At 37.4% G+C, this 20,843-nt stretch overlaps 1 protein-coding gene across 1 annotated transcript in view; it reads left to right on the forward strand.

The window, feature by feature from the left end:
- LOC137252716 (prostaglandin D2 receptor) overlaps positions 1-20,617 on the forward strand; it is an 88,571-nt gene extending 67,954 nt beyond the window's left edge. Inside the window, exons 2-5 of the mRNA XM_067788771.1 lie at positions 4,980-5,196; positions 9,635-9,827; positions 14,464-14,753; positions 14,839-20,617. Of these exons, the coding sequence (XP_067644872.1) occupies positions 4,980-5,196; positions 9,635-9,827; positions 14,464-14,753; positions 14,839-15,087 (949 nt within the window). The 3' untranslated portion in view covers positions 15,088-20,617. The remainder of the gene's footprint in view (positions 1-4,979; positions 5,197-9,634; positions 9,828-14,463; positions 14,754-14,838) is intronic.
- Positions 20,618-20,843: the final 226 nt, after the last annotated feature.

Raw genomic sequence — 20,843 nt, forward strand, 5'->3', positions numbered from 1 at the left:
GAAAATGTGGCGAATGTTTGGGCAATATTGTGAATTTATTCCTGAGTGAAAAAGAAAGAAAAGTACCAATCGTGGCTACTGCCTAAAGAGGACCAAAATTGAAGAATGGACCAAAGTGGCAACCGTGAAAGCGAAGAAAACTACCTTTCAAATTTATCCACAGACACTGGTGAGTTTTTCGGTGATGACAGCGTTACCACTTGGGTTAGAATCGCGGATAAACGAACTGGTAACGATATTCGGTTGCATAATGTTATGGGTACTTTTTTACCGGTAACGCTCAGAATCGGGGCGTAAATGTCAATTTGTATGACAAAATGTCAAAATGAAATGGAAACAAATGGCATCTCAAAATGTAAACGTCACTTAGAACTAACATAGAAAATCAAAATTCAACAGACTTCTAAGTCAAGTTAAGTGTTGCTAAGTTTTGTGTAATCAGTAACATGCAATGTTCATTTAACAGAACTGTAAGTGACAGTTCTCAAGCCAAGTCAAGTTTATGCTAAGTATCAGTAATGGGCCCTAAACGTACTCAACTGTTTCTTCGTGCAGCCCGCACATTCTAAATTTGTTATTATTGACTTGGCCAAATTCTAAGCATGTGACGCTAGCAGGCAGTCGCCTGCATCGAATGAATTACTTCTCAAGAGTCACAATATGTTCCCTCGCAGCCATTTTAGTAAGTGTCGGTGTATTCGGACTCGACCGCTGCAAAAAGCACGGCGCGTCTATCGGCTTCACTACACGGCATCCATACGCTGGCATTTCTATCGTGGGTATAAATTCTTTATCCAACACATCTCAGCTTTTACCGTGCCTTTGGATATACTCCCCTTAGGTATTTTAGTGTCGCTTTGTTGTTACACCTAATTTGGTTGACTTCCTTGTACTATCAAATCGATTCGAAAAATGAAAACAAGGAATTTCTGTGTTCACTGTGTTATCTCCCTTTGTTACGTCCAAATAATCTGGATTTGTCTGAGTTGTCGGACTGACGTCTCTTCTGAAGCAGCATCTTCTCCTAACCCCCTTCCATATTTCGCCATTTCGGACCCAGGACTGTCGCGCCGCGCCGTTCACCTCAGTGTTTTTCCCGCAAGCTTATATCGTCGAATTGTGTGAGGGTTGTGAATTCTTTGCCACCGACCTCGCACAGTCGACCGATATTGACTAAGCCCTCGCACCAACGACAAGATGCCTGTCCTGGGAAAGGAACGACTGTGTGCTAAAGTCAAACTGACGGTTTTCACTAATAAACTCTGAGTCTTTGTCTACCATAAAAAGCTGCTCAGCATACAAGCATTTATCTTATGCTTATCTGAGTGGATAGATTTAGATTACATTTGTTTTTGTGTAATACCCCAACTGAATCTCTTAAGGAAGTTTTGACTTTTGAAGAGGCCTGGCTGTTGGTAAGTTGATTATGTGTCTAGAATTGTTTCATCTTCTGCTTGGTAATTAAGTTATATGCGTGTGTATGTGTGAGTAAGAACTTCGGCTGATGACTACATGTGTGTGTGTGTGTGTGAGATATCTCTTCACTTCGAGCTACTGGTTATGTGTGTGCATGTACTTCTCGTCACCTTCCATGTATGTGTGTAAATGATGCTTAAATTGATGTTTTCATGTACACAAGAGTGGCAGCTTGTTTTATTGTTGTTGTGCCTTTATTCAATGACGACATAGTGATGATAAATTTCGCCACAATACGTTTTTATCATCTTGATATATAAAAAACACGTGTCACACTTTTGAGGCCAATGCACTCCTAAACTACTAATCCGGTTTTGAATTTGTTTTGCACCCCGTGTGTAGTTTGATCTAACTTGAAATATAGGATAGGTTATATCTCAGTTTATAATCGCAATATTATTTTATTGCAATTTTTTTTATTTGTTTATACGGAATAATAAAATGTTACGTATACGCAGTGGTGCACCTCTTTTCAGTTGGTATGGATATATTTGTGCACGTGGTTATTTAACTTTACACACATATAATATATATATATAGCACTTCACCAGGGCCGGCGAGGGGGGCGGGGGTTTCTGAGGGGGCCCGCGATTTGAGGTACTACCCTGCAAAAATCGCGAGTACTCCATGCATGCATATGGTCCAATTAACATTGCGATGTCCTAGGACTGGACCATATACTCCAGTTCCGCATTACATAAGAGTAATCCATGGAGTACCCACAGTCCAATAAACATCGTGTAGTGATTACAATAGTTAAAAACGAGCAATGATCGGCTTACAATATGTTCGTGTAGAAACATGAGTTGGTCAATTGTTGCATTACAGTGGAGTATAATGGTATGTACTCCAGCGAACCACATGATCCAACGATTTTTGCAGGGTAACACATTTTTTTTAATTCAGGAGAGTCTTTAGTTGTTCTATGTGCAATTTTTAAGCCGAATTTCAAAAGCAACGAATATCTGCATTTCAGAGTCAGACGGAAAAAGCTTATTTAAATGTATGCAGATAGGCCAAATTTAGGGCAGGCCAACGTCTGCCGGGTCTTCTAGTGTACTTTATAAAACACTTGTTTCTTAAACAATAGTTTTACGATGGCCACACAAGGCCAGTACGGCAAAAAAGGTTAAAAAAAAAGTAAGGAAAGCTAAGTTCGTGTGTAACCGAACATTACACACTCAGCTGCCAAGTTACAGCTTGTAAAACTTTTAAATTACCTTCTTTTCAAAGTGGGTGGTGCCACGCCCATTGTCCAAAATTTTACAAATTTTCTATTCTGCGTCATAAGGTCAACCCACCTACCAAGTATCATCGCTTTATCCGTCTTTGGTAATGAATTTCGCACTTTTTTGGTTTTTAGAAATTTTCGATATCGAAAAAGTGGGTGTGGTTATAGTCCGATTTCGTTCATTTTAAATAGCGATCTGAGATGAGTGCCCAGGAACTTACATATCAAATTTCATTAAGATGCCTCAAAATTTACTCAATTTATCGTGTTTACGGACATATGGACGGACGGACATAGCAAAATGAATTTCTTTTTTCGCCCAGATCATTTTAATATATAGAAGTCTATATCTATTTCGATTAGTATATGTATGCCGTTACGGGGCACGGTTATGCGAACAAAATTAATATACTCTGTGAGTTCTGCTCAGCTGAGTATAAAAATTAGCGTAGCGGTTGGCATTTTATGTTTGTTTGAATTCGCCATTCACCATACCATAGTATCCTTACTTGACACTTATCTTAATTAGACATACATATATCCATCTTTTGTCATATCAAGTAGGTGGATTTCATGTGAAAATCGTTCGATAATAGACCTGTCATGCCCAAGACTGGATAGATAGAATCCAATCAGCTCGTTTGTTGTTTACTCCAAAAGTTGCATATGTAGATTCCACTTCACAGATCATTGCATTGGCCAGTTTTTGACTAAACACCAAAGTCAAAGATTTTTGAGCAGCGGGGGAGAGGCGGCTGCCAAAATCATGTTTTAATAGATATGTCTTCTTGCTTGAACCTTCTTCCTTCATTCACATAATAAACTTTAGGCAGCGAAAGCAGCCGGTCACGGGTAATCTCATTTTCCTTTAACAGCGTTCGTAGTTCCCTGCCATATATAAAGATGGGCATGATTAGAGGCGTGTAGAGTGCGATAATTTTTCGTCGAGAGGTAACCTTACTTCTTATACGGTCCTAGGTATCCCTTGTATACAATAGTTTACACTATTGGATTTCTGGACTGACATTATTTTGGTTCTTAATTGTGCTACCCAAATAAACGAAGGTATTAACAGTTTTCAAGTTGCAGTTTTCAACACTGACATGGCCAGTGCACCAACAGGAATTTTGTATTGTCCACCATCTAACTCATGAGCCATGGGCTTTCTCCAGGCTTTCGTATAAAGACATAAGAGTTAATGCATGCTGTTCCGATTCCTCACCTCTGTGCAGGAATAGGAAGCTACACCTTTTTCAGTTCTAGTTCAGAAAGTTGAAATTGAACTTCAGAATTTATATTTGTTTTTCAGAAAATTACAATTCAAGTAGAGAAAATTAGAGTTGAGGTTCAAAAAATAATAATTGGAGTTCAATCGAAAGTCCCGAACTTCAATTGTAATTTTCTGAGCTATTGCCGTAATTTTCTGAATTTCAGTTGAAAATTTTGAGCTTCAATTGCAACTTTCTGAACTGAAACTGAAAAAGGTGTATATATACGTTATTTCCCGGAGGCGTTTTTTTAATGTGACTTACACGTCGCCATGATCAGGTTGTCGTACATACCTATTTAAGTATATTCAAAAAAAGTTTAAATACTTCACGAACTAAGAACTTTATTATCTTGCATACCAGCTGATAATCTTTTTATCTTTACCTCAACACCTTTGAATTTTGTTTGGCTGGGTATATCGTAGAATGTTTAGCAAATATGTTTATATATATTGTAACGAATTTTGGGAAATCTTTGTTATTATACACCTTCTGCAAACGTCGAATAAATAACTCCAATATTCAGTAATGCAAAATTGTCTTTATTGGCCTACTTTGAGAGTACTTCACAATAACACTTTAAATCAAACTGATTACTGATTGTTCAGCTTGCGCTGATTCCGTTGCTTAGTTCGCATATTTCTCCAAAGGTCTAGACATTTCACCTTCTAGAACTCTTGTATCTCCTGCTTGGTAATTAGTTATATGAGTGTGTATGTGTGAGTAACTACTCCGGCTGATGACCATGGTGTGTGTGAGATAGCTCTTCGTCGCCTTCTACATAAGTGTTGGTAGCTTTATTGTGTACACGTACATAAGAGTGGCTGCTTCATGTTTTTGTTGTTGTGTGATTATTTACTAACAGCTTAGTGATGCTAATATTCGTCACAATATTTTGAATTCGAATAAATTGAACATATGTAGTACCTACAAATTAATTCTTCCTTTTATATTTAAGCACAAATACTTACAAGCGTTGTTTTCCTTTTTTCTCTTTCTTTTAGATGTTTGGCTTCAAATAACCTAGTCGGCCTAGTTGGCATGTTCACGACGCTTTTACTGAAAGTTTACATGCCAGACGACAAATTCAAGGCCTACGTGCGTTGGGATTGTACATTGAAAGTGCTGTGCCGTTTCTTTGGGCTTAGTTCCGGTTGCATTGCGGCGGTTATGGCCATTGAACGGTGGATGGCTCTAGCGAGACCATTCATTTATCACAAGGTATACTAATTATAATTTACTTAATCAAATAAAAATAAGTACACATAAGTACGTATAAAATGAATGTTTCGAACTATATGACTATGGCGATACATACCCCTTTTAAAAAGTTTTAGAATTCTTAAAACTAGCTTCAAGAAGTTGATCATAATATTTATACAGCTTCCAGCTTTCAGCGACCACCATGATGACGTTCAGAGTCTGAATAAAATATGCAGGTCCATTCTCTCCAATTTGAGAGAATAGCAGAACGCAATTTGGAAGAAGAGCTCGGCCTCATTAATCTTCCCGAAAGTATAGCGCACCTTGTATATATCTTAGCCGCATTCGTGCTTTTCACTCTTCATGCTCTTTAAGTTTTTTGAAGCAAAGTTTGTTTCGGTCTGTTTGCCGAACATTCGTGGGGCGACCTCGCTTATGAAAGCTTTATTCAAATTGAAAAAACTTGTTTCTTACTTCTTGTTGTTGCTTTGCCCAGTGCTTGAACCCAGTACCTTCAGTGCGGTAGGCGGAACACGCCACCACCACACCACGGCAGTCGCCAAAATGCTCTGCGGTTTTCACTTCCGAAAGATTAAACTTGCACTGATAATCTGAGCATAAATCCTTAGATTTATGTAGACTTTACTCCTTTAAGCTTTTATGTTTGTTAAACTTTAAGCTTCCTGTATAACACAAAAGTCTGTCAAATAATTGTGCAGGCAATGATGTCCTAATGACTGTCCTATTGTGATTTTGCGCGTAATTTCCGACTATTGTGCAAATAAAAAATGTTTTTTATTCTTCCATTTTCTCATACTCCTGTGTAAGTCTTTGTTGTTGACAGTTAAACTGGACAGAATCTTAAAAAGATTTGCTTTCCATTTTTCCATATTTCTTAGGATGAGCCAATTTCACGCCTACCACTTTTTGAAGTGTAAACAAATCAATCATCACACATACAAGGCAGCGGAGAGATACTCACAAACGCGTGTCATCAACAGCCGAAGTAGTACTCACATATATACACGCATATGGCTACAAACTACAAATATACATGTAGCCGAAATAATCGAGCGGTCCAAGGTAGGGTGGGCTTCCTGCGAGGTGTGTGCATCTCTACAGGAAGAGCAGGTGATTGTAACATCCGCCCCGCATCATGGTGGACAAGGGTTAAGGGCCCAACCCCTCACACTGAGCTAGCTGGAGCAATCCACCTTGATTGCGCAAAGGGGCGGATTCACACTAGGTGTACGTTACAATAATTATGGCTGGTAACCAAGCATGAATTTCACGAAATTACTAGACCTTAGGAGAAATGGGTGAACGAAGAAACCGAGAGTATAAAAGCATGCAAGCTAAGACATGACTAAGTATTTTGATTTAACCACGCTATTGGTTGTGAAGTATAAGTGTTATTGTGAAGTACTCTCAAAGTAGTCTAGTAAAGACCATTTTGCATTATTGAATATTGGAGTTATTTATTCAACAGTTTAGCGATTCCAACGTTAGCAGATGGTTTGGAATAAGGGGAATTTCACTAAATTCATAACAATGTTTACTTGGCGGCCACCGTGGTGTGATGGTAGCGTGCTCTGCCTACCACACCGTATGCCCTGGGTTCACACCCCGGGCAAAGCAACATCAAAATTTTAGAAATAGGGTTTTTCAATTAGAAGAAAATTTTTCTAAGCGGGGTCGCCCCTCGGCAGTGTTTGGCAAACGCTCCGGGTCTATTTCTGCCATGAAGAGCTCTGAGTGAAAACTCATCTGCCTTGCAGATGCCGTTCGGAGTCGACATAAAACATGTAGGTCCCGTCCGGCCAATTCGTAGGGAAAACCAAGAGGAGCACGACGCAAATTGGAAGAGAAGCTCGGCCTTAGATCTCTTCGGAGGTTAACGTGCCTTACATTTATTTTTGTTTTTAGTTTACTGTAGCTATTTACTATGAGCACATCTGACGCTACTTTTTTTACCTTTCATGAAAATGAAATGGTATATTAACTTTGTCACGAATCTCAAAATTGTAAGTCCTTAAAAGAAAATAGATAGACCCACCAAAAAGTATGTATACCGAAATGTTCAGTATGAAGAGCTCATGAAGAACTGTTTTTATGCAAACCAGTCTCTCAATTTTTTAGATATCTTGATAAAATTTGGTGAGCAGGTATATTTATACCATTTCATTTTCATGAAAGGTATAAAAATAGGTAGGTAGTTTGTGTGAGGATGCAAAGTTTCACGTTTTTTGTGGTCTGCATCAAATAGCTATGACAATGAATGACTTATCTGAACAATATGCATATAACGTAAGCGTAAGTATTTGATGAAATTTGACGCTTTTAGCCTTTAAAAAGGGGGCAGAAATGACAGTTTATATGGGGTATATAATATATATACCACCGATCTCTATGATTTTTTCAGTCAACAATATGTGCAACATACGAAAGCATATGGTGAAGGTTGAAGCTTCAATCTGATAAATTGGGGAAGATATGACAAAATTCCTCTCGTATATATAGTATATATCCCATACAACCGATTGCTCAGATAAGAAACCTTTCGTAATTTCTACACCATTTTAACAGTTTGAACCTTCAAATTTCACCATATGCTTTCCTATAAAGCAGATATTGTTGTCTGAAAAAATCGAAGAGATCGGTCTTATATATAGCATTTTCCCCTACAACCGATTTATCATATAAGAATCTTTTCGCAATTTCTACACCATTTTAACAGCTACAAGCTTCAAATTACACCAAATGCTTACGTATCTATGTAGCATATATTGTTGTGTGAAAAAATTATAGAGATCGGTGGTATATATAGTATAGTGTAGCGCCGTTTTTCCTGGCCTGAAACAGCACGCACAAGGCCCTATCAGTATTTTGCACAAAGCGCTAGATAGAAACTTATTTACGATACTGTAGAGCAAATTTAAAGTGAAATCTGAAGGCATTGCTCGCCCGACGACGCTTGCATAAGAGCTGATGAATGTTCTTTACCAACTCTTCGTCTTAGTACTCAGGGAGACCCTTTTCCAGTAACTCTATTACATTTTGACCGTTGTTATATTGCTATTCGCACTTGCTCATAGTCGAATGGCGAAACATATATTACCTAGTTACGGTTGGTGTTAGTCATAGAAATAAGGATAAGTGTTCTGTTTAGCACTTAAGCACTCTGTGTACGCCGGTCACCTATTTACCATTATCTTTACTGCAGGAATTCTTCAAAACTTCTGTCATCCGTCGGATTTTCTAATAGAACTTTCAGTTAATACTTCTATCAGCTCGCATCTGAAACTCTCTACATCCACCGCGTTCAGCGTGAATTTTTTTAAGAAGGCCTCTCTATTTCCTCCTTGCGGCGCTTGTATGCAGTGTGACCTTAAAGGCAGCAGCCAAGTACTTTAGTGCCAAGTACTTTAGTGTATCATTTTATGCTGAAGTCTGGTACTGCAGTTGACTCCTCCCTTCTCAACCTTGACGTTAAAGTTGCCAAGAATGATTTAGTTGTCATTGTTGCTGTAGTCATCGCATGTGTTTTTTAAAAAGAGTCATTATTTACATCATTCGCATTATTTAAATACAATATTTGAGTGGGAAGTTGCTTCCCCTCCTCATGGCCAGCGAGGTACATGTGTGTCGCAAGGCCTATTACTGCGTGTTATGTAAATGTTTCCAACCAATTGTATTGTTTGCTTCATCTCAGCCAGCTGCAAAGCGGCCGACTAACAATACAGAGAATTTCGCTTAATACTTCGATGCATGAAAAAGTTTCAAAATAGTGTAACGAATTTTGGGAAATTCCGCTTATTTGAAACCTTCTGCTAACGTTAAACTGTTGAATAAATCACTCCAATATTCAGTATTGCAAACTGGTCTTTACTTAGATTACTTTGGAAGTAGTACTTCACAACCAATAGCGTGCTTAGATCAAAGCTGAGTCGTTATTACTCAGCTTGCGCTGCTTTTATGCTCTCGGTTTCCTCGTTAACCCATTTCTCCTAATGCCTAGTAATTTCCCAAACAGTTGTAGCTCATGCTTGGTTAGTTACCAGCTATATAAGTACATGTATATTTGTAGTTTATAGCCATATGCGTGTGTATGTACTTCGGCTGATGACTACATCTGTGCGCGGAAGATAGCTCTTCGTCGCCTTCTACATAAGTGTTGCTAGCTTTAATGTGTACACGTACATAAGAGTGGCTGGTTCATGTTTTTGTTGTTGCGTGATTATTTACTAACAGCTTAGTGATGCTAATATTCTCCACCATAGAATTCCCTCAGTGTACTTAAATAAAAGGGGAGTTCTTTTAAAAAATTTCGTATAAGTTTATGTTATCGCTCCACCTCTAGCGATTTCTTTTACTATTTCTAAAACAAATAATTTATTACACACTAACCATGATTACTTTTGTTCTTTTCGACATGCACATGGCATCCCCCTCGCAGCACATCACATATGAACTTGTACGTAAGACAATACGTTCTTTGGTGCTCATCGCTGTTGTTATAACATTTTTGCCTTTCACCGGCTTTGGGGCTTATATCGATGACAGTAACCCAGACAATCTGAAATGTTTGCGATATCGCGATGCCGAAGGCTTCTGGAATAAAACTTATTCGGTGTTGTTCATGCTGTTTGGTAAGTGTGATAATTTGGTATTTTCTAATTATTTTTATGAACTATTATTATCTTGGTTTATTTGTAGTAATAACATGAAGTAAGAGACTTAAAAGCTTACGTGCGTGCATGAGAATGGCGCAAATTTATATTTTTGGTCGGTAGCCATTAGATTCAAGATATCCAAAGATTTAAGCGCAAATGTGTGCTCTTTAACTCAAAATATTTTTAACTCATTGGCGATTAAACAAATACTTCCGTTGGCATTCTTGATCATTTTTTATACTCAGTTGAGCAGAGCTCACAGAGTATATTAACTTTGATTGGATAACGGTTGGTTGTACAGGTATAAAGGAATCGAGATAGATATAGACTTTCATATATCAAAATCATCAGTATCGAAAAAAAATTCGATTGATCCATGTCCGTCCGTCCGTCCGTCCGTCCGTCCGTCCGTCTGTCCGTTAAAACGATAACTTGAGTAAATTTTGAGGTATCTTGATGAAATTTGGTATGTAGGTTCCTGGGCACTCATCTCAGATCGCTATTTAAAATGAATGATATCGGACAATAACCACGCCCACTTTTTCGATATCGAAAATTTCGAAAAATCGAAAAAGTGTGATAATTCATTAATAAATACGGATTAAGCGACGAAACTTGGTAGGTGAGTTGAACTTATGACGCAGAATAGAAAACAAGTAAAATTTTGGACAATGCGCGTGGCACCGCCCACTTTTAAAAGAAGGTAATTTAGAAGTTTTGCAAGCTGTAATTTGGCAGTCGTTGAAGATATCATGATGAAATTTGCCAGGAACGTTACTCTTATTACTATATGTCTGCTTAATAAAAATTAGCAAAATCCGAGAACGACCGCGCCCACTTTTTAAAAAAAAATTTTTTTAATTCAAATTTTAAAAGAAAAGTTAATATCTTTACAGTATATAAGTAAATTATGTCAACATTCAACTCCAGTAATGATATATGATATGTTGCAACGAAATACAAAAATAAAAGAAAATTTCAAAATGGGCGTGGCTCCGCCCTTTTTCATTTAATTTGTCTAGGATACTTTTAATGCCATAAGTCGAACAAAAATTTACCAATCCTTGTGAAATTTGGTAGAGGCTTTGATTCTAGGACGGTAACTGTTTTCTGTGAAAAAGGGCGAAATCGATTGAAGCCACGCCCAGTTTTTATACACAGTCGACCGTCTGTCCTTCCGCTCGGCCGTTAACACGATAACTTGAGCAAAAATCGATATATCTTTACTAAACTCAGTTCACGTACTTATCTGAACTCACTTTGTATTGGTGCAAAAAATGGCCGAAATCCGACTATGACCACGCCCACTTTTTCGATATCGAAAATTACGAAAAATGAAAAAAATGCCATAATTATATACCAAATACGAAAAAAGGGATGAAACATGGTAATTGTATTGGTCTATTGACGCAAAATATAACTTTAGAAAAAAACTTGGTAAAATGGGTGTGACACCTACCATATTAAGTAGAAGAAAATGAAAAAGTTTTGCAGAGCCCTTGGAATCTTGGAAGGAATACTGTTCGTGGTATTACATATATAAATAAATTAGCGGTACCCGATAGATGATGTTCTGGATCACCCTGGTCCACCTTTTGGTCGATATCTCGAAAACGCCTTCACATATACAACCAGGGGCCACTCCCTTTTAAAACCCTATTAATACCTTTAATTTGATACCCATATCGTACAAACACATTCTAGAGTCACCCCTGGTCCACGTTTATGGCGATATCTCGAAAAGGCGTCCACATATAGAACTAAGGCCCACTTCTTTTTAAAATACTCATTAACACCTTTCATTTGATACCCATATCGTACAAAAAAATTCTAGAGTCACCCCTGGCCCACCTTTATGGCGACATCTCGAAAAGGCATCCACCTATAGAACTAAGGCCCACTCCCTTTTAAAATACTCATTAACACCTTTCATTTAATACCCATATCGTACAAACAAATTCTAGAGTCACCCCTGGTCCACCTTTATGGCGATATCTTGAAAAGGCTTCCACCTATAGAACTAAGGCCCACACCCTTTTAAAATACTCATTAACACCTTTCATTTGATACCCATATCGTACAAACAAATTCTAGAGTCACCCCTGGTCCACCTTTATGGCGATATCTCGAAAAGGCGTCCACCTATAGAACTAAGGTCCACGCCCTTTTAAAATACTCATTAACACCTTTCATTTGATACCCATATTGTACAAACGCATTCTAGAGTCACCCCTGGTCCACGTTTATGGCGATATCCCGAAAAGGCGTCCACCCATAGAACTAAGAGGCCCACTCCCTTTTAAAACACTTATTAACACCTTTCGTTTGATACCCATATTGTACAAACGCATTCTAGAGTCAACCCTGGTCCACGTTTATAGCGATATCCCGAAAAGGCGTCCACCCATAGAACTAAGGCCCACACCCTTTTAAAACACTAATTAACACCTTTCGTTTGATACCCATATTGTACAAACGCATTCTAGAGTCAACCCTGGCCCACTTTTATAACGATATTCCGAAAAGGCGTCCACCTATAGAACTAAGGGCCACTCCCTTTTAAAATACTCTTTAATACCTTCCATTTGATACACATGCCATACAAACACTTTCCAGGGTTACCCTAGGTTCATTTTCCTACATGGTGATTTTCCCTTACTTTGTCTCCACAGCTCTCAACTGAGTATGTAATGTTCGGTTACACCCGAACTTAGCCTTCCTTACTTGTTTTTATTATATTCAGCATGTTTTGCACACAGAGTATATATTAATTTGATTGGATAACGGTTGGTTGTACATATATAAAGGAATCGAGATAGATATAGACTTCCATATATCAAAATCATCTGTATCGAAAAAAAATTTGATTGAGCCATGTCCGTCCGTCGGTCCGTCTGTCCGTTAAGACGAGAGTGTTTGCCCTTGCTATAAGGAACGCTTTGAAGAAAAATTAACGAAATCGGTTAAGGACCACGCCCACTTTTATATAAAAGATTTTTGCAAAAAGGAGCTTTATATCAATGGTATTTCATTTCCCAACTGGATTTATAACAGTAAATAGGAAAAACTTCAAATTGAAAAAAATGGGCGTGGCACCGCCGCTTTTATGACTAAGCAATTTTCTATGTTTCGGGAGCCATAACTCGAAGAAAAATGAACGGATCTTAATAACATTGGGTACACAAATTTTCCCTATAGAAATAATGGACGATATCGTTTAAAGAACAGGCCAACTTTTATATAAAAGATTTTTAAAAGGGTCGTAGATGAAAATAATAAGCTATAACTTAGTTTTGAATCAATGATATTTCACTTATCAAGTTTTATTGTAAGAGGAAATGGGGAGACATTTTTTTTTTTTTAATGGGCGGTGCCACGGGCTATGTAGAAAAGTAATTTATCTGAAATCAATTAGACACCTTTACTTGTTATATTTCAACTTGGGTTGTACCCGTGTCCCCGTGTGGTCTTGAGCAGAAAAGAAAATACAACTTTCAATCATATAAAGTTTTTTACGTTATGGCAGGGGTAGCCAGGCAACATTCACTCGCAGCATTGAAGTCTTCCCTCACTCGACCATGTGGTAAAAAATGTTGGCCAATTAAAAAATACACCTTTTGCGACACGCAAGGCGTTGTTTTTTACCAGATCGACCATTTTACCTATTCACCCTTGTCAGAAAGCACGACCATAGAGTCGCACCAACTTCCTGACCCTGTCTCGGACAGAAGTCTATTCCATAGAGAGTAGCTAGACTACTTCAAGTATCCCAGCCGGTTAGGGGGCTTAGAATATACCCGCGGCAAGTACGACTGTCGTAAGAGGTGACTAAAATACCAAATTGATTCAAGGGGTTGTGTTCCGCAAGCCTTTGAAGGGTTTTCCAGCGCAATATATAGCTTCTCCAACCCAATTGTCAGCCTCACCTACCCGTAGCGAATCATATTTTTTTTACAGCCGAGGCTCTGGCAAACCCAATTTCCTCATGGATCTAGGGGGCGGGACGGCGGGATGGCCTAGAAGATTTCATGTGGTCATACTAAATCGTTCCCGAGATGGTCGGGCTAGTACCTTAATGGTGCTTGTTACCAGAAAGAACCGGATCTGTATCCGACAAAAGACCATCAGCATCAATAACACTCCCCAAGGCCTTCCGGGAGTGTCCTTATCGCTACAAGAACAACAACAACAGACTACTTCACGACAGTACAGCCAAGACAACTGATCTGTATACTGTAATAGATTAAAGCTTACTTATCCAGAATCAACCCGGACATACCAATTTTTCAAATACAATGTGGAACCAACGCCTCCAATGCCTAGTATGTCATCTTTGGTTCGGCCCCATGGGAACTGCAAGTATATGACAATTTGTGAGTGTTCGCACCTATTGGATTGGGCGAAGCACTACTAGAATAACAACAATAACCATAACTATCACTTGGGTAAGGGGTAACAGAAATATAGACGGCAATGATGAAGCGGATTGTTTAAGTACTTACATACATAAATATATAAGACGAGGTTATATATAACTGCAATTGATTGATACTTGATTAAGCACGTCTCACATTTCAACCCACCAATTATTTTACTATTTGTTCTATTGCAGGCACCCTTTTGTGTGTCGTCATTGTGGCTTGTAATTTGTTTGTGACGCGAGTCCTTTGCTTTATTGGACGCACACGCACCACAAAACGTCACATGCATTACGATCTGGTGAATCGTGAAAAGGGCAGCATTCATCGTATTGAAGGGGAACCCAATAGCGGCTCATCATTGTATCATCATCAAAGTAATAGTGTCACAATGACAGCAGACGCTTCTCCCGATGAGATTAAATTTGCCAAGTTAATGGCATTTTTAAGTATTTCGTTCGTGATCTGTTGGATGCCACAAATGGTAGATAAACATTTAATTGATGATAATCTTTCATTAACCTCAATAAACTAATTTAATTTGAATTTCTCTTAACTATTATTTACAGATTGCCATCCCCATGGCAATTTTACCAAATCGTGTACCTAAAGACCATCCATTCTTTTTATTGGCCGATGTATTGATGGCTCTGCATTTCACTTCAGATCCATATATTTACGTGCTAAGTCGCACAAAGCATTCATACATTTTGGGTTGCATTAAACGTTGGCGTTGTGGATTGAAACGTTCGCATAGTGACCAAAGTCGCCTGCGCACCACCATCGAACAGCATACAACAGATTGTGGGCTAAATTGACTGAAAAGGGGGCGTGGTATGCGTGGCGTAAGGACGCAAGGTCGAAGTATACGCATTGTGCATTTATAGAGAGGAATAATGTATGCATGGTAATATACCAAACTCGAACTCAAATTGTAAACTAATTTTATAAATACGACATTTTTGTTTACAAAAGTTTCTGAAGGATTGTTGAATACCTGTGTAAGGAACGTGAATGTGATTTTAATGATTGCCTATGGCGATTATGATGTTGATTGAATGCATAATGAACAAAACCAAAAATGGAAGAAAACGGAAATTCATACTTAAAACCACTTTTAGGCCCGGTTTTTGCGTACAAGTTCAACTCAGTTTGTCAGTTAAGCTACGCTTAAACTTATTCTGCAGTTTTTCAGTCTACTTTACCTGAAGTTTAAGCTGAGCTAAAGCGCCGATCTGGCAGAGTTAAACTCTAGTTAACCTAACAGTTATTTACATTCGTTCAAAATGGCGTCGAATATACCCAACTAGCATTTGAGCTCATATTCATAACTAGGCATACTCGCACTTCTAAAATCTCAAGAGTTGTTTCGAAACAGTGGCTGAAACCGAGAATTATAGCGTACTCAGCAAAAGAAGGATTTTTTTTATAAATCCTATTACTTAAGTTGAAAAAATTAAATTCCTAACTTCTGGTTCTCTAGCTGGACTCAAATGTAAGATTCCATACCGCAGTATTTTCACGAAAATAAAATAAAATATATATAATTTATTTTTGATTAATTACGTTTCATTACTGCTATCAACCAGGTGTTTATTTCTCACAATACACACCTGCTGGTTTTGGTGGTACCACCTTGGAGATTCTTTTCAACTCCACCTCAACTCAATATCCAATGTAGAATATCAACTGGGGAAATGTGTTGGATATTCATTTGATAACAATAATAAAGTTTGAGATCAACTCGAGAACTCTAAATTTTACAAAATTTCTGAAAGTGGATATCAACTCGAGAACTATCTGGTTTAAGAACAATTAAATAATGATGTTGGATATCACTTCCGGAACTAGATATATATTTCGCTGCAGAAATATTTTTTCCATGTTTGTTGGGTAAACAATATCCAGCTGTTGCCGTATCTACAAATAATCTAGATAATAAAAATCCAATGTTGCCGTTCAAAAAGTGTACCCCAAAGGCGGCCTTAAACTGTGACTGAAAAACTGCTCAGTAGTTTAACTGGAGTTTGAATTTAACTAGAGTTTAAGCAAACTTAGTTTGAGCTTAGCTTAACCAACTACTGAAAAACCGGGCCTTAACGTAATGTTTATTAAAGACATGTAAGAGAATTTTTCATTTTGCAAATTTCTACTTAAAAGTATTTGATTTAATTTTTAAGCGTAAATGTACATTTAGCACGTTTTGTTTAAAAAATATATATATACATTATATATATTATTTCTAATTGCTGTTTTTATGTACGGGTCCCTTTTTCGCTCTCATTTGGAATCCAAATCTATAAATAAAGTTTTGGTTGTAAAGCCGGAGATTCAGGCTATTAGCGAGCTTTGGGCAATTTTGGTCGTGGTGCTTTTTTTTATTAAAATAATATATAATGCTATATTTTATTAAAATAATTTCTTAAAAATAAACGATTCTGAGCACATAAAGAAATCTATTTGTACTATGGCACTATTGTGAATATTTACACTGCATTACCGGCAGTTGCTACCATACGCCAGATAGCAGCGCAAGTTGCAAGTTTTAATTGATTGATAGAACAGCAGCTTTATGTCGGGTCCGTCTCGTACATATATAATTTCGAATTTGTACTGGACAGACGTTTTCTGAAAATCTTTTTCGTTTGATATTTACACTCGAGGCCCCATAAATCTTTGATTTAAGAGCCGTTTTCACAATCTTCAATTAGTTACTTATCTTTAAGTTATCGTGCTTTCCTCCTCCTTTATTATTTCATGTAGGGAGATGAAGGAACAGGATACTGCATACATATTTACACTCCTTTTCATACGAGGAGTATACCAAATGAAAGGGTGTGAAAGGACTTTTCAAACGAGGTCTGTAGCTAGTGATAATAATTTCTGGTTCAGAACTAGACCTAAAGTACCAAATAAGTAATATCCATAGATTGAATGTGGCCATAGTGTTACCGGAATAACTCGGTCTGCTTGGCAAATACTAAATGTTTTCTAAGATCTAGCTTAATTGCTGCCGCGAGATCTAGCAATTCTGCGGCCCCTAGTAGCTCGAGCCTTGACCTCTCGACCGCAGGCCACTAACACAGAACGTGCTCAACTCTTTCTTCCTGCAGCTCGCACTTCCTTTATTTGCAGCAGGCAGTGTCCAGTTAAATATATGATCGTAAGATTTGTACATGATCTTCTTCGTCATACACGTGTGTAGAGAGTTCTGCAATTTCCGCTAACACTTCGGCTCTATTTTGACTCTAAAATCTCTTTCGAAGCTCAGGCACGGGATCATGTAGACGGTCCGCTTTATATTATATAGCGCTATACTACTGTGGGCATGCGACCAAAGCCTTGTTGGTCTGCAGGCGGGATGTGCAGAGTGGCATACAATGCTGGTGTCGTGGTAGTTTGTAGGGCTTCCGTTATGCTAATTATTGATAATCTGCATACCTCTCTAGCTTTTTGGTGTACGTACTTGTTGTATGAGTGCCTCTGTCGAACCGCCATAGCAAAGCGTTGATGATCAGCGTCCACAGCATTGGTGATAATAATAATCCAACTCCAGATGCCCAAAGCGCCTGATCAATAAGGGAGCTAATTGTTGGTAGACATCTAATGCCTTTAATGGCTGAAACGTCGCGAGTTTAATTGGTCCCATGTCGAACGGTCAAAGCAGTTGGTTGATGACCAGCGTCTACAGCATTGTTGATAGCACCCCACCCTCAGGCGTTCCTCTGTTTGCAGATGTTTGCGACGTTGTCATTTTGCAGCTTAATATGGAGCTAATCCAATTTATTAAGGCCGAATGAACTGCAATCGAGTAGAGACTGTCCATGACATTGTTTACTATATAGTTTGGCAGCTTAATTCGAGGTTATGTTGCGAATAGGGTGGAAGGCACTCGCAGGCCGTGAAAATAGGCACTCGAATGGAGTGGAATGACGAACAGTAGGAAGACCAGAGTTGCATTGGATCAATCACTGCATCAATATTAAAGATAAATTTAGAAAAAATAATTAAATACTTGAGTATAAGCAAACATTTTCTTTCAATTACTGCATCTAGGACACCTTAGATGCTATATATTCCAAAATTATAACATTTTTTGTCTGTTTAAAAAATTAACTTCAATTTGCCTAAGATTTCCGTAATATGGCCATTAGTGATGTTTGTGTGTGTGTGCAAATTTCGAGCGATCAGCTGTTAGTTGCGCTACTTGGTAAAGTTTACAATGGTCCATGATGTATTATCAAATGAAAAAAATAAAAAAATCGACTTAAGTACATTTGTTTACAATAAAACGTGCTAATTATTACTTAATTATATGGACATGAAATTTAATTTGTCACAAATCAAACACATACATACATATGTATCACATACTATGCTTATTAATCAATTGCACCTCATTCCATATATTTGTAACTAAGTATGTACATAAATAACTAGATTATGATCTTCGTTAATTTTAAGATGTACATAATATTAATTAATAAATTTAAAAACAAATCGAAATATTGTACTTATAATATTAAACACTCATGTAACATATAAATATAAAACTGTATCAAATAAAATTATATTTTTAATATATGTACCCACAAACATATAAATAAATTGTATTAAGGTGCACCTCATAATCCCAACAATTTTCTGAAATCCCGTCAAGACAAGAAACATTTTCTCTATTAATAGAACATATGCCGGAGGGTGAGAATTTAAGCAATTTAAAAACATTCATACTTTATCGGGATTTTGGGTACATATTTTGTATTGTCGGGATTTGGTAGTGTCTTGATTATGATTGGCCGGCTTTTGGTCGTGTCGTGAAACATTACCAACTTAGTAAGATTTGAGAGGCCTTCTACGAGGTTTCACACGGCGTTTTCCTCCTAACGTTCCCAGCAAACACAGTTTCTAACGTTAGAAAAATATTGTAATTTTACATTAGAATTCAAATGTAGTTCTCTAATGCATTTCGAATCGAAAACTAGGTTAGAATTCGCCTGTGAAACGATTCGAATAACACTTGAAATGCGATGTTATGATTTTTGTCACAGTTATCGATTATTTGCACAACATGATCACTCATTCTTAGGGCCGGTTTTTCAGTAGTTGGTTAATCTAAGCGGAAACTCTAGTAAAATTTAAACTCCAGTTAAACTGCTGAGCAGTTTTTCAGTAACAGTTTAAGGGCGCGTTTGGGGGTAGGCTTTTGTACGGCAACACTGTTTTTTTTTTGTTATCTAAATAATTTGTAGATACGGCAACAGTTGGTTTTTGTTTACCCAACAGACATGGAAAAAAATTTCTCCAGCGAAACATCTAGTTCCAGAGCTGATATCCAACATCATGTTGTAATAATTATTAAACCAGATAGTTATCAAGTTGTTATCCAACTTCATTCTCCAATCACTATCCAACCTTTGAGAAATTTTGTAAAATGTATAGTTCTCGAGTTGACCTTCAACGTCGTTCTCAAATTATTTTCCGACCTTTGAAGGATTTTCTAAAATGCACAGCTTTCAAATGCATATCCAATACAGTTCCCCAGTTTATATCCTACTTTGGATATCGATTTGAGGTGAATTGAAAATAAATCTTCCCCGAGGTAGTACCACCAAAGCCAACAGCTGTTTATTGAGTGAAATAAACACCTGGCTAGCAGCAAAGAAGCGCTATTAATTAAAAATAGGTTATACATATTTTATTTTCTTGAAAATACTGTAGCATTGTAATCTTACATTTGAGTCCAGTGAGAGAACCACACATAAATACAAGTTGGGAACTATATTTTTTTTCTTTAACTTAAGTAATAGCATTGTTTCGAAACAACTTTTGCCTTGTTATCAACTTGAGATGTAGTGGTACTTAAGCCCAAATACGTGTTGGGTATATTCGACGTCATTGCCATCAAACGCAAATAACTGATAGGTTAACTAGAGTTTAACCCTGTCAGATCGGCCGCTTAAGCTCAGCTTAAACTTCAGTTAAAAGTAGACTGAAAAACTGCATAATAAGTTCAAGCGTAGTTTAACTGACAAACTGCGTTGAACTTGTACTGAAAACCAGGCCTTAGTGTTATACAAACAAAATTAAAATAGTGGAAGTATTACAAGTTGCGAAATAAGTTTTTTTATTTATAATAAATACTAGTAAGTTAAAATGAATCAAAAAAAGTTAAAAAAGGAAAGCGAGCAGATTATTGAAGTGACATTTGAATGGCATGAAAAAAACGCTTCCTCTACCGTACCTCAAAACCAACGCTGAGCTCAATCTTTAAGTACGGTTTTAATTTATTATAATAGAAGAAGCCTTTGAAATATGTTCATTCTTAATACATAAGATTATAACCAAATAAACGTATTTGATATAATGAAAATTTCGCTGATTTTAAATAATTGAACTTAATTGCGCATCACTTCAAAATTCTCATTAGAAACTCATTAGAATTTGACGTTAGAATTCGATTAGAATTCTAACCCTTTTCTCGATACCGAGAAATAAGCCCCTTTTTTGTCGAGAATGCTATAATTGGCGACAGTTTCACAAAGCGTCATCAAACCTTCTACCTTAGGGAAAT

The sequence above is a fragment of the Eurosta solidaginis genome, chromosome 5, assembly GCF_040869045.1.
Source record: "Eurosta solidaginis isolate ZX-2024a chromosome 5, ASM4086904v1, whole genome shotgun sequence".
In the NCBI taxonomy this organism is placed as follows: domain Eukaryota; kingdom Metazoa; phylum Arthropoda; class Insecta; order Diptera; family Tephritidae; genus Eurosta; species Eurosta solidaginis.